General features: G+C 57.7%; 1 protein-coding gene across 9 annotated transcripts in view; it reads right to left on the minus strand.

Annotated features, from left to right (window-relative positions):
- Positions 1-8,257, minus strand: part of PIP5K1C (phosphatidylinositol-4-phosphate 5-kinase type 1 gamma) — a 65,040-nt gene extending 56,783 nt beyond the window's left edge. For 8 of the 9 annotated variants that reach the window (XM_030935860.1, XM_010367282.2, XM_010367280.2 and 5 more), the window contains exon 1: positions 8,068-8,257. In XM_030935860.1, the coding sequence (XP_030791720.1) occupies positions 8,068-8,161 (94 nt within the window). In that variant the 5' untranslated portion in view covers positions 8,162-8,257. The remainder of the gene's footprint in view (positions 1-8,067) is intronic. The other variant, XM_030935858.1, reaches the window with a different exon arrangement.
- Positions 8,258-12,575: the final 4,318 nt, after the last annotated feature.

Raw genomic sequence — 12,575 nt, forward strand, 5'->3', positions numbered from 1 at the left:
TTCTGCCCTCTGGCTCCTGCCTGACGCTGGTGCTGCGTGGGGTGGCCCTGCGTGGGTCGCAGTCGGGCCCTTTCTTTTGGGAACTGTAACACAAGAGCTTTCCTTTTTTTTTTTTTTTTTTTTTGAGACGGACTCTCGCTCTGTCGCCCAGGCTGGAGTGCAGTGGCCGGATCTCAGCTCACTGCAAGCTCCACCTCCCGGGTTTACGCCATTCTCCTGCCTCAGCCTCCCGACTGGGACTCAGCTGGGACTACAGGCGCCCGCCAGCTCGCCCGGCTAGGTTTTTTTTTTGTATTTTTTAGTAGAGACAGCGTTTCACGGTGTTAGCCAGGATGGTCTCAATCTCCTGACCTCATGATCCGCCCTTCTCGGCCTCCCAAAGTGCTAGGATTACAGGCTTGAGCCACCGCGCCCAGCACAAGAGCTTTTCAATAGCAGTCACCTCCTGTTCTCTTGGCCTCACCAGACCTGATTAAAACCAATCAGAGTGCATTTTAATACATGTACCACCTTTCTGGGTTCCAGAAGCATGGAGCCTTTACTGCACTGGGGGTGACAGCACCTTTGTCAACCTGGATCTGAGAGATCAGGGGAGCAAAACCACCATAGCCCCCAACACAAGCAAGAAACGAGCCTCTGGGATGGCCAGGAGAGCGGGGATGTTTGTTTTAGCAGCAGACGCCAAGCCAAGCTGACTCATATGCGCCTGGGGAAATGCATTCCCCCCAGGAGGATGGACAAGCCAGACATGGGCACACTGGGACTGCAGGCACGGGCCCCAAGGCAGCTGCTCCCACCCCAGGCTCTTTTCCCTGCCCAAGCAGCCCTGCTGATGTCAGTGCACACAGGTGGCCAGGCCCAGCACCGCATGGGAAGGGCACACAGTTGGAACTGCCCGCTCACGTCCCTCTCCCCACTCCCTGGGCGCTCACCATGGGCAGGGCCGGCTCTGAGTCTTTTGTGTCCATTGACTCATCTACTCCTCAAGGGACCCTGCTTTCCAAATGAGGAAACCGAGGCACGGAGCGGCTGAGCAACCGAACCCGCTCATCTCAGCTGTCCTCCTGCCAACAGCGTGATGGAACAGAGACACCGTCCACTGAGCACGGCCACCACCGGGGTCCTGACGGCCCCACCCAGTCCTACTGCCGGCTCTCACCACCTCCCCCCGATGCTCCCCACAGGGGCTCCTGGGGTCTTACACGCAGTTCGGCCATGCTGGGCACCGGCGGCCCCCACGCTGCCCCTCCTGCATCTATCTTGGCTGAGGGCGGCTCTGTCCTTCCAGGGCTCAGGCTCAAATCTTGGTATCAAACTCAAGCCCCCTCAGCCCCACACTCAACCCTTCAAAAGGTCCTGCTGGCTCTGCTCCCAAAATCCATCCCAGATGGCCCACTGCTCATGTTCCCCTCTGCCCTGGTTCCCCTAGCCCAGCTCCCACCCTCACCCCATCTGTCCTCCCCACAGCAGCCACCAGGGGGTGCCTGTGAGCTCCTGAGTCGGGGCTCCCCCTACACTTCCACGACCCCCTGGTTTCCCCTGGATCTCTGTTCAAGCACGACCCCCGAGTCCCCGGCCTTGAGGGCACCTCCTCCGCCGCTCTCTCCCCTCCTCTGCTCAGCTCTTCTCCCCGGCACTTGTCTCGTCCACTGCGTTGCATGTTTTGCTTTTCTTTGCTGTCTGCACATCCTGGCCCCACTCCCAGAGTTCCTTTGGGGGCCTGGCCCTCTTGTTCCCCCGGCCCCCAGCACCTGGCCAAAGCACACACAGGAGAGCACATGTTGACGACACCCGAAGCGCACCCCACTCCCCCAAACCGTCATCAGCAGCCCCACCTGAGTGGCGGACAGTGGCCAGGCAGGGTGCTGGGGTTCTCTCTTCACTCAGCCAGAGGCCCGGTCCCCTGGCACCCCATCAGCTCAGGCACCTGGGGGCCCTCATGCTCAACTCCAGCCCCTCCTAAGCTGGCCTCTCAGCGTGGCAGGGAGGCAGGTGCAGGGGCTCCGAGCTAATCCCCTCAGGCTGTAATCCCCACGAGCACTGGCAGCACTGCGGCCCCTGTCCAGCTGGCGCCTGCCGGCAAATCCTTACAGGGTCTTGCCCGGCCTGGTCCTGTGTAAAGGGACACGCTGCCCAGGCCAGGTGGCAGGAAGCAGGGAGGCCTAGGCCCCGCTCCTTGTTCACGGCCCCAACCTGTGTGGACTCTCCAGCCCTCCTGGAGCCTCGGTTTCCCCATCTGTAAAGAAAGACCCAGGTCTTGCAGCTTCCCAGGGGCTGGGCCCTCACCCATCCCTGTCCTGCCAGGTACTCAGGATACCCGCAGCTCTTGTTCCAAAAGGCAAAGAAGGGGCCACCGTCGGGGCCATGCCTGTAATCCCAGCACTTTGGGAGGCGGAGGCAGGAGGGCTGCTTGGGATCAAGGGTTCGAGATCCTTGGACCCTGGACAACATAGTGAAACCTCATCTCTACAAAAAAAGTTTTAAAATTTTAAAACAGAGGAAAGTCACTTGCTCAAAGGCACACGGGTCTCAGTGGCCAAGGCAGGCTCAGCTCAGTCCACACCAGGCCCTGGGACCACCCCGCCCAGACTCCTGGAGGCTCCACCTGCTTTGGGGGTCCCCACTGCCTGCTCACCCCACATCGGCACACGCCTGCCACAGAGCCTGTGTTCCCAGTCCTGCTCTGTCCTCAGTCCTCCCCACCCTGGCCACCAGCTCCAGGGCTTGGGCCAAAATCCTTCCAGGCCCCTCATCTCCCTCACCAGCCCTCACCTCCCCATGCCCTGTCCAGGCACCAGCGCCACTCACCTGGACACCCGCCCCAACCCCACAGAGCACGGCTGCCCACAGACCATCCCCCACCAGGCGCCAGGGCTGTGAACGGGTGCTCGCCGCCCCACTCAGACGCCAGTGTGGCCCGCTGTCCTCACTCCGACCCCACGCGACCCTCTCCCACCGCAACGACCTCACTTCTGCAGCTCAAGTGGGTGCAGCACGTTCCCACCCCACAGGCTCGGCGTGGCTGTCCCACCGCCTACGTCGCCTGAGCCGCAGCCCATCCTTATTCAGCTCGTGGCGACAGTCACCTCTGAGTCCTCGGCTGCCACAGGCCTGGCCACTCAACCTCCCAGGTACCCTCCCCACACTCACCACCGCCCAACGCAGCCTGGCTCTGGGCTGGGCAAACATCTTCCATAAAGGACCGGGCAGCAAGTGTTTTTGGCTTTGCGGAACACGCAGTCCCAAGCGTGACCACTCAGCTACCAGCGCTGCCGCTGCAGCATGGAAGCCACCAAGGCCGGCAAGCGAACAAATGGTGTGGCCGTTGCCAATAAAACTTTGTTGACAAGAACTGGCATGGACAGATTCGGTTGGGGTCTCATGTGGCCACATGTTGCCATCCACAGCCTGACGCCCAGCAACATGAGGGCTCCAAGGGGTCAGTGAGGGAGTCCCCTTGGCACCAAAAGACCGGGCACCCTGAGCCCCACCCGGCCCACATGAGGTGTTCAACAAAGGTCTGGAGCCCACGCGAGGACCTGCAGGAATGGACCCCACGCTTTCGCGAGCCCTGACTCCCACGGTGGACCCCAGCACCCAGGTGAGCTGGCTTGGCACCTGGCCCCCCGGAAGCAGCACACGAAGGGGACTCCTCCTCCAACGGCAACCTGGGAGGGAAGGGGCATCCCAGCTCTCTCGCGGGGCCGGCTGCCTGCCCCATGCCTTCTAAGGGCTTTACCCCACGATTCTCCATGCAGCCCAGGAGAAAAGCGGCCATCACGCCCACTTTACAGACAGGGACACCGAGGCCACGCGTCCCCGGCTGGCATGCAGTGGCGCTGGGTGTGAACCCAGGAGGGCCGGCTCCTGAGGCCTCTCCACCGGGACACCCAGGCTGCGGCGGTCACGGTGCCTGACCTGCATCCTGGGAGGAGGCCAGGGCAGGACAGAATGAGGAACTTTCCATCCCCAGCATCCTCAGCCTCCGCCTGCGCCCTGCTGACTTGCAACGAGAGACACCACAATCCCACTGACCCTTTTTTGTTGTTGTTATTGTTGAGATACAATTTTGCTGTCACCCAGGTGTGCAGTGGCACCATCACAGCTCATTGCAGCCTCGGCCTCCCAGGCTCAGGTGATCCTCCTGCCTCAGCCTCCTGAGTAGCTGGATCTACAGGTGCATGCCATTACATCTAGTTACTTCTCTTAATTTTTTTTAGTAGAGACAGGGGTCTTGCTATGTTGCCCCAGGCTGGTCTCAAACTCCTGAGGTCAAGTGATCCTCCTGCCTTAGCCTCCCAAAATGCTGGGATTACGGGTGTAAGCCACCGTGCCAGGCCTCCCTGACCTTTTATGCAGACCACCACAGCTATAGGGGAGGCCCTGGTGGTGGTGCTGACTCCCTGCCCGGCCGCCCTGTGACCACACTACACTGTGCGCCAGGCACGCGGGGCCTCTGCTGGGGCCATGCCCTCTTCCTGCCCACCACCCACAGGTCTCCCTCAGATGCCACCTTCTTGGCAAGACCTTCCCAGCCACCCCATTCTACCCTGCCCTTCCTCCCTGGCACTGCTGCCCTCGTGCACCTGATGTTCACCAGGATCTGCACTGTGCTGAGCTCTTCCGGGTGCAGAGGATGCCGCAGGAGTGGCACAGACAGTCTTGGCCCTCGCAGAGCTCTCGCTCAGGAGGAGATGGTCAGAAAACATGTCAGCAGAGCCATATGTTTCAGGTGGTGACAAGTGCTATGGTGACACAAACAAGGAAGAGGAACCGGGAGGGCAGGGGACGGAGGAGGGGAGGCCACTGTGTGGTGACAGCAGGGCGGGGAGGTCTCACGGAGAGGAGATACTCCCGCAAAACCTGGAGAGTGCTAAGGGAGTGAAGGACAGAGAGAGGAAGAGCATTCCAGGCAGGGGGTGAGGACAGCAGTGCAAAGGCTCTGGGGCAGGACCACGCCCCGCGTGCTGGAGGAACAGCAAGGGGCCCATGGGCCTGCATCAGAGTGCGGAGGGGAGGGCAAGGGCCCGGCGCAGGCTGTGCAGGGCCTAATGGGCTTCAAGGAGGACTGTGTCTTTGACCCTGAGGGAGGTGGGAGCTATGGAGGGCTGCCAGCAGAGGAGGGGTGGGACTTGGGGTCCTCCTGGAATGTGGGACATGGAGCAGAGGAAGAGCAGGAGCGCTGGGCCTGGCTCAGGGGGAGGAGGACCGAGCTGGACGGAGGAGGATCGAGCTGGACGGAGGAGGACCAAGCTGGACCGGGGAAGACCGAGCTGGACTCGGGAGGGTCGAACTGGACCGGGGAGGACCAAGCTGGACCCGGGGCGGGCAGAGGACAGGGAAGGAGTCAGTGGGTTCTGGGCCAGTTCTGAAGGTGAGGCTGACATCACTTGCCGCCAGATCAGCTGTGGGAGTGGGGCAGGGGCAGGGATGCAGCTGACCTTTCCAGGGCATTGGAGACACAGATCAGCCGTGGGAGTAGGGCAGGGGCAGGGATGGAGCTGAGCATTCTGGGGCATGACAGAGATAGGACAGCCTGGAAGAGGCTCAGACACACTCAGGCCACAGCTCAGACCAAACCCCAGCACAGGCCATCGGCCCCCACAGCGGGCACAGCCGCATCCCCAGACCTGGCCTTCCTGAGATGGCCCCCGCGTGCCCCACAGCCATGGCCCATGGAGACGACATTCAGGCCACGTCTCGGGAGCCAGGAGCCCGGGCAATTAGAGGAACCAGATTTTAAACACCAACGAAACATTGCTTTGCCTCCCGTCGGATTGGCCGAAATCGCCAAGGACGACATTGGGAGCTGGCAGCGCCATGGGAAACGGGCAGCCTCCCTCAGCCCGTCGGACAAGGCTCCCGCTGTAGCTGAGCTTTCTGGAAGGTGTCACCATCGCTTCTAACAGCAAGAGTTGACTCCAGAAACCACCAGGCATGGGCCTCAGCAGGGGCCTGGAGGCACTGACGATGGAGAGGCCCGAAGGAGGCAGCCAACCGGCACGACAGTCACCAAGCATGAGTGCCAGCTCATCCCAGGCTCAGCCAGCCCCCGGCAGACACGGTCATCACCCCATTTTACAGACAGGACCCTGAAGCCCAGGGAAGTGACAGCCACACAGCAACTGAGGCGCAGAGCTGGGAGGGGGACCCTGGTGGGAACAACTCTGGGGCTCCCCATTAACCACTGCCTGGCACTCGCCCTCTCTATAAACCGATACCAACACAGGGTGGGGAGACTCCAGATGACCACAGATAAAAGCAAGCAGTTCACAGAGTCATAAACGTGTGGCATTTCTCACCAGGGCCGTCCTGCCCCCAGGGAACACTGCACAATGTCTGGGTCACTTGTGGCTGTCACAACTGGGAGGTACTCCTGGCATACAGTGGGCAGAAGCCAGGGGCACCGCTCAGCACCCCTCATTTCCTGGCTCAACATACCTCTGCCAAGGCAGAGAGGCCCCAGTGAGGCATGAAACCATCTCGGTGAAGAACAAGCAGGCCCCTTTATGTGCCCACGTCTCTGCGGCCCAGCCAGGCACCACCTAAACTCACCAGCACTGACATAGAAGAGATGGGGTTGGAGGAATGAGGCAACTCTGAATTTTAACATTTCAGAGGCAATACATGGCCAGCTGGGGTTCGATTTCTGTGGATTTCAGGGATGGGCAGAGATGCCGGACCCTGACCTTCCAGCTGTCCCCTCCCCGCCCATGCTCAGCCCCAGCCATGGCTCCTGGAGCTGGCAACTTTATCTGTCCCCAGTGCTCCCAGAGCCCCTGATAAGATGAATGGTCACAGTGTGGTTTTCTCGTGGTCAGAGAGTCCTGGGTTACTTTGTCTCTGACCAGCTGGGGTCAGAGGGCTGACAGCGGAAGTTGGGGGGCCCGAGAAAGGAACCAGGGCTGGGGCCTGCTGCCCTGCCTGGGTTCCTCCACCATGTCTCGTGTTGGCCAGGCCAGGACACTGGCTGCCCGCAAAGAAAGGGGCGAGGCCACTGGCTCTGGGGAAGGAACCGGGTCATCTACCAAGCAGTTCCAGATGGCCGCCAGGAGGGAAAGCACGAGTGTCTTTCAAGGCTGGGGGCGGTGGAGGGGGGACTTGATAACTTCCACACTCTCTCTCTCTCCAGACATCTCCCCCCACTCCCAGGCAGCACGCATCGCCCGCCCGCCCGCTTGCCCGCCTGCCAACCAAGGAAGCTTCGGGAGGCCCGGGGGGAGAAGGAGGACGGATGCCCGTGTGGGTGTCTACAGAGACGTTGCTGCTGCCGGCTGCCTGGGAGGAGCAGAGGATTTTGTGAATCCGGAAACTTCCGATTTGGGAGCTTGTGACCTCGACAGAGAAGGAACCGTTCCCTTCCTCTGGGCTCTGCACACCGTCCCCAAAGAAGAGCAGGCCCAGCTGCCCGCACCTACCCGGCTGGAGGGCCAGGAAGCAGCCAAAAGGGGCATGAGACAGCCGCGCCCCCCGCCCAGCCCGCAGCCCCACCAGTGTGTCCCGGGGGAAGGCTCGGGGAGAGGGAGAGGGGGCGACAGGGCACCCTGTGTGCACAGCAGGGGCAGTGGAGGCATCTTGAAATGTCACCCTTTTCCTCCCCTCATTGTAGCAGGGAGGTAAACTGAGGCCCAGGAAGGTGAGGAAAGGTCGCGCACCGGGACCCACGTCTGAGGACTTACAGAAAGGGAGGTGACATCAGGAGATGAACACGCACGGCCTCAGAGACCCCCGCCTCCTCCACCCAAGCAGCCGCCACTCACACGCCGGGCAGCCCCGGGGAGCGGGTCCGAGCAGAGGCCGGCAGAACGGGGTTCCCCAGCGGCGCCCACGCCGAGTCGCCCCCGGCCCTGAAGCGGTGGGAGGTGGCACCCCGCAGGCCTCCCACTTCCCGGCGCGGCCCCAGCCCCGTCCTCCCCGGGGCTCCAGGAGGCTGCCCCGCCCCAGGCTACCGGAACCGGCGGGGACCCCGCAGCGCCCGTGCAGCCCCAGTCCCGACCCCACAGCCCCGCGACCCTCGGCGCTCGGACTAGCCCAGCGGGCCGCATCCCCCGGAGGCCGGGCCGTTACCTGCCGCCGCCCCGCTCTCCGCCGCCCACGCCGCCTCCGAGGGCACAGCCCCCGCCTCGGCGCTCTCCGCCTCGTCCGGCACCTCCAGCTCCATGGCCGCGCGCGGACGGCGGCGGGGGCGCCCGAGGGGTACCCGAGCTGCGACCGCCGCCGCCGAACAACAAGCGCCGCCGGCCAAGGGAGGGCGCGCCGGGCCGGCGCGGGGCGGACGGGGCGGGGCCTCCGTGCGTGCGACGCCGCGGACGGCTCGCAGCCAATCGGGACTCGGGGGCGGGGCCGGCGTGCGACCCGCGGCCAGGAGCACCTCGAGTGCCCCCTCGCGTCCAGGGGTGGGAGGACCGCGCCAGGCTCGCCATTCCATCGCGGTAGGTAAGAAAGATTGACAGGCACGATACGTATCAATAACATTGCTGTGCACAACACATACCAATAACATGGAACTACACAACACATGCCAATAATATGGATCTATACATCACATGCCAATAATATGGATGTACACAGCACATGCCAGTAACATGGATCTAAACAGCACATGCCAACAACAGGGACCTGCACAGCACATGACAGTAGCATGGATCTGGCAGGGCGCAGTGGCTCACGCCTGTAATTCCAGCACTTTGGGAGGCCGAGGAGGGCGGATCACATGAGGTCAGGAGTTCGAGACCATCCTGACCAACATGGTGAAATCCTGTCTCTGCTGAAAATACAAAAAATAGCTGGGCGCGGTGGCGCACACCAGTAATCCCAGCTACTCGGGAGGATGAGGCAAGAGAATCGCTTGAACCCAGGAGGTGGAGGTTGCAGTAAGCCAAGATCGCACGGTTGAACTCCAGCCTGGGCCACAGAGTGAGACTCTGTCTCAAAAAAAAAAAAAAAAACACATGGACCTACACAGCACATGCCAATAACATGGAGTTACCCAATACATGCCAACAACACGGATATACACATCACATGCCCATAACATGGGTATACACAGCACTTGCCAATAACATGCATATACTTAATACATGCCAATAACATGGATATACACAATACATGCCAATAACATGAATCTATACTAGATCATTAACATGGATCTACATAAAACATACAAATGTCATTGCTATATACAATACATGCCAATAACATTGCTATACACGATGAATACCGATAACATTGATCTACACGATACATGTGACTAACATTGATCTACGCAATACACATTAACAGTGACATACACACTACATGTCAATAACATTGATATGTACAAAATATGCCAATAACAGTGATATACACAGTACATGTAAATAATAATGATCTACACATGGCCAGGCGCGGTGGCTCACACCTGCACTTTGGGAGGCTGAGGCAGGCAGATCACGAGGTCAGGAGATCGAGACCATCCTGGTGAAACCCCGTCTCTACTAAAAATACAAAAAATTAGCCGGGCGTGGTGGCAGGGGCCTGTAGTCCCAGCTACTCAGGAGGCTGAGGCAGGAGAATGATGTGAACCCAGGAGGCGGAGCTTGCAGTGAGCCAAGACCATGCCACTGCACTCCAGCCTGGGCAACAGAGTGAGACTCACGGAGTCAAAACAAAAAAAAAAAAATTGATCTACACAAAACAAAAAAAAAATTGATCTACACAATATACGTTAACATTGATCTACGCAATACATACCAATAACATTTGCAATTAACTACCTGTTTATCATATTGCAAATAATCTTTATATTCCATCATTTATATTACATAAGTATAGATATGTCATTTTCTTTATATTATCAATAATAATATAGTTTGCTATTATAAGAAACACATAATTATACAAATATATAATAAAGTATATATTTATGCAAATGTAAGTAGTAATATTTATATACTTTGTTTTGAAGATGGAGTCTTGCTCTTGTTGCCCAGGCTGGCGTGCAGGGGGGGTGATCTGAGCTCACTGCAACCTCCACCTCCCGGATTCAAGTGATTCTCCTGCCTCACCTTCCCGAGTAGCTGGGATTATAAGTGTGTGCCACCACGCCCGGCTAATATTTCTCCTTTTAGTACAGATGGGGTTTTGCCATGTTGGCCAGGCTAGTCTTGAACGCCTGACCTCGTGATCTGCCCATCCCGGCCTCCCAAAGTGCTGGGATTACAGGTGTGAGCCACCGTGCCCGGCCATATTTATGTTCTTTATATAAGCACATAATAAGGCTTATGTTATCTGAATTTACGTAATAATGTTTATATTATTTACATAAATTTAAAACATAATGATATTACCTATGCACATAAATAATGGTTAGGGTGGGCACGGTGGCTCCCGCCTATAATTCCAGCACTTTGGGAGGCCAAGGCAGGAGGATTGCTTGAGCTCAGGAGTCCTAGACCAGCCTGGGTAACATAGTGAGCTCCCTCATCTCTACAAAAAAAAAAATTTGTTTTTAATTAGCCAGCTACTTAGGAGGCTAAGGTGGGAGGATTGCTTGAGCTCAGGAACTCAAGGCTGCAGTGAACTATGATCATGCCACTGCACTCCAGCCGGAGCAGCAGAGTGAGACTCCGTCTCTGAAGCAGTAAATAAATAAGTAAACATTAGCATTGGTAGTTGTTTTCATTCCTAAGGGTTTCTCCTGGGGCACAGATGAAGGGAATCTAGCCACCTAGTTAGTGAGGGACGGAGCTGGGATACTTTACATAGGCCTGTGTGACCCCAGAGACATGGTCCTTCTTCTTTGCTGGGGTGCTGGGGAGGGTCTCGGGAAGCTGACAAGGTTGGGCTTTGATGTGTTTGGGATGGAGGAGGGGAGTGATAGTCAGACCCAAGGGTTAAAAAGACGCTTCAGAGGCCTGGAGCAGTGGTTCACTCCTGTAATCCCAGCACTTTGGGAGGCTGAGGCAGGCAGATCACCTGAGGTCAGGAGTTCGAGACCAGCCTGGACAACATGGTGAAGCCCCCGTCTCTACTAAAAACACAAAAGTTAGCTGGGCGTGGTGGCGGGCACCTGTAATCCCAGCTACTTGGGAGGGTGAGGCAGGAGAATCGCTTGAACCCGGGAGGCAGAGGTTGCGGTGAGCCGAGAGCGTGCCACTGCACTCCAGCCTGGGCAACAAGAGCAAAAAACTCTGCCTCCAAAAAAAAAAGATGTTTCAGGAAAAACGAAAAGACGAATTAGGAAAAAGAAAAAAATAGGTCCCAGAAGAGGGCAAAGGAAATCTGCTCTTCAGTTGTGCCCAGTTAGAAGGGCTCCTGCCCAGAGTGCAGGGGCCTGAAGGCTCCAGGGAACCTTCCAATGAGCCCAAGGCCACAGTGTGGGGCGTCCTCATAATGGGATATGATTCAGCTTTAAAAAGCAAGGGAGGCCGGGCGTGGTGGCTCAAGCCTGTAATCCCAGCACTTTGGGAGGCCGAGATGGGCAGATCACGAGGTCAGGAGATCGAGACCATCCTGGCTAACACGGTGAAACCCCGTCTCCACTAAAAAATACAAAAAAACTAGCCAGGCAAGGTGGCGGGCTCCTGTAGTCCTAGCTACTCGGGAGGTTGAGGCAGGAGAATGGCTAACCTGGGAGGCAGAGCTTGCAGTGAGCTGAGATCCGGCCACTGCACTGCAGCCTGGGCAACAGAGCAAGACTCCATCTCAAAAAAAAAAAAAAAAAAAAAGCGGGGGAAATTCTGACACAGACTACAGTGTAGATGAACCTTCAGGACATCACACTCCGTGAGAAAAGCCAGATACAAAAGGAAAAATCCTAGCTGGGCGCGGTGGCTCATGCCTGTAATCCTGACACTTAGGGAGGTCAAGGCAGGAGGATCACTTGAACCCAGGAGTTTGAGACCAGTCTGGGCAACATAGCGTGATCTGTCTCTACAAAAAAATTTACAAAAATGAGCCAGGCATGTTGGCATGTGCTTGTACTCCCAGCTACTCGGGAAGCTGAGGTGGGAGGATCGCTTGAGCCCACGAGTTTGAGGATGCAGTGAGCCTTGATCGCACCACTGCACCCCAGCCTGGGCATCAGAGTTAAGACCCTGTCTCCCCCCGCAAAACAAAAAACAAAAAAACAAAAAGACAAATTCTGTGTGGTTCCACTCCTAGGAGGTCCCCAGAGTCGTCACATTGACAGAGACAGAAAGTAGGATGGGGGGGTCTCAGGAGCTGGCGGGGGACGGGGACTGAGTGTTTCACGGGGCAGAGCTTTAGTTTAAGAAGATGAGAAAGTTCTGGAGATGATGGTGGTGATGTTTGCACAGCCATGGGAATCTGCTTAATGCCACTGAGCTGTGCACTTAGACATGGTGAAAATGGGGGCTGGGCGCGGTGGCTCACGCCTGTAATCCCAGCACTTTAGGAGGCCGAGGTGGGCAGATCACATAAGGTCAAGAGTTCAAGACCAGCCTGGCCAACGTGGTGAAACCCTGTCTCTACTAAAAATACCAAAAAATTAGCCGGGCGTGGTGGCCCATGCCTATAATCCCAGCTACTCAGGAGGCTAAGGCAGGAGAATCACTTGAACCCGGGAGGCAGAG

Source organism: Rhinopithecus roxellana, chromosome 8 (assembly GCF_007565055.1).
Source record: "Rhinopithecus roxellana isolate Shanxi Qingling chromosome 8, ASM756505v1, whole genome shotgun sequence".
Classification (NCBI taxonomy): domain Eukaryota; kingdom Metazoa; phylum Chordata; class Mammalia; order Primates; family Cercopithecidae; genus Rhinopithecus; species Rhinopithecus roxellana.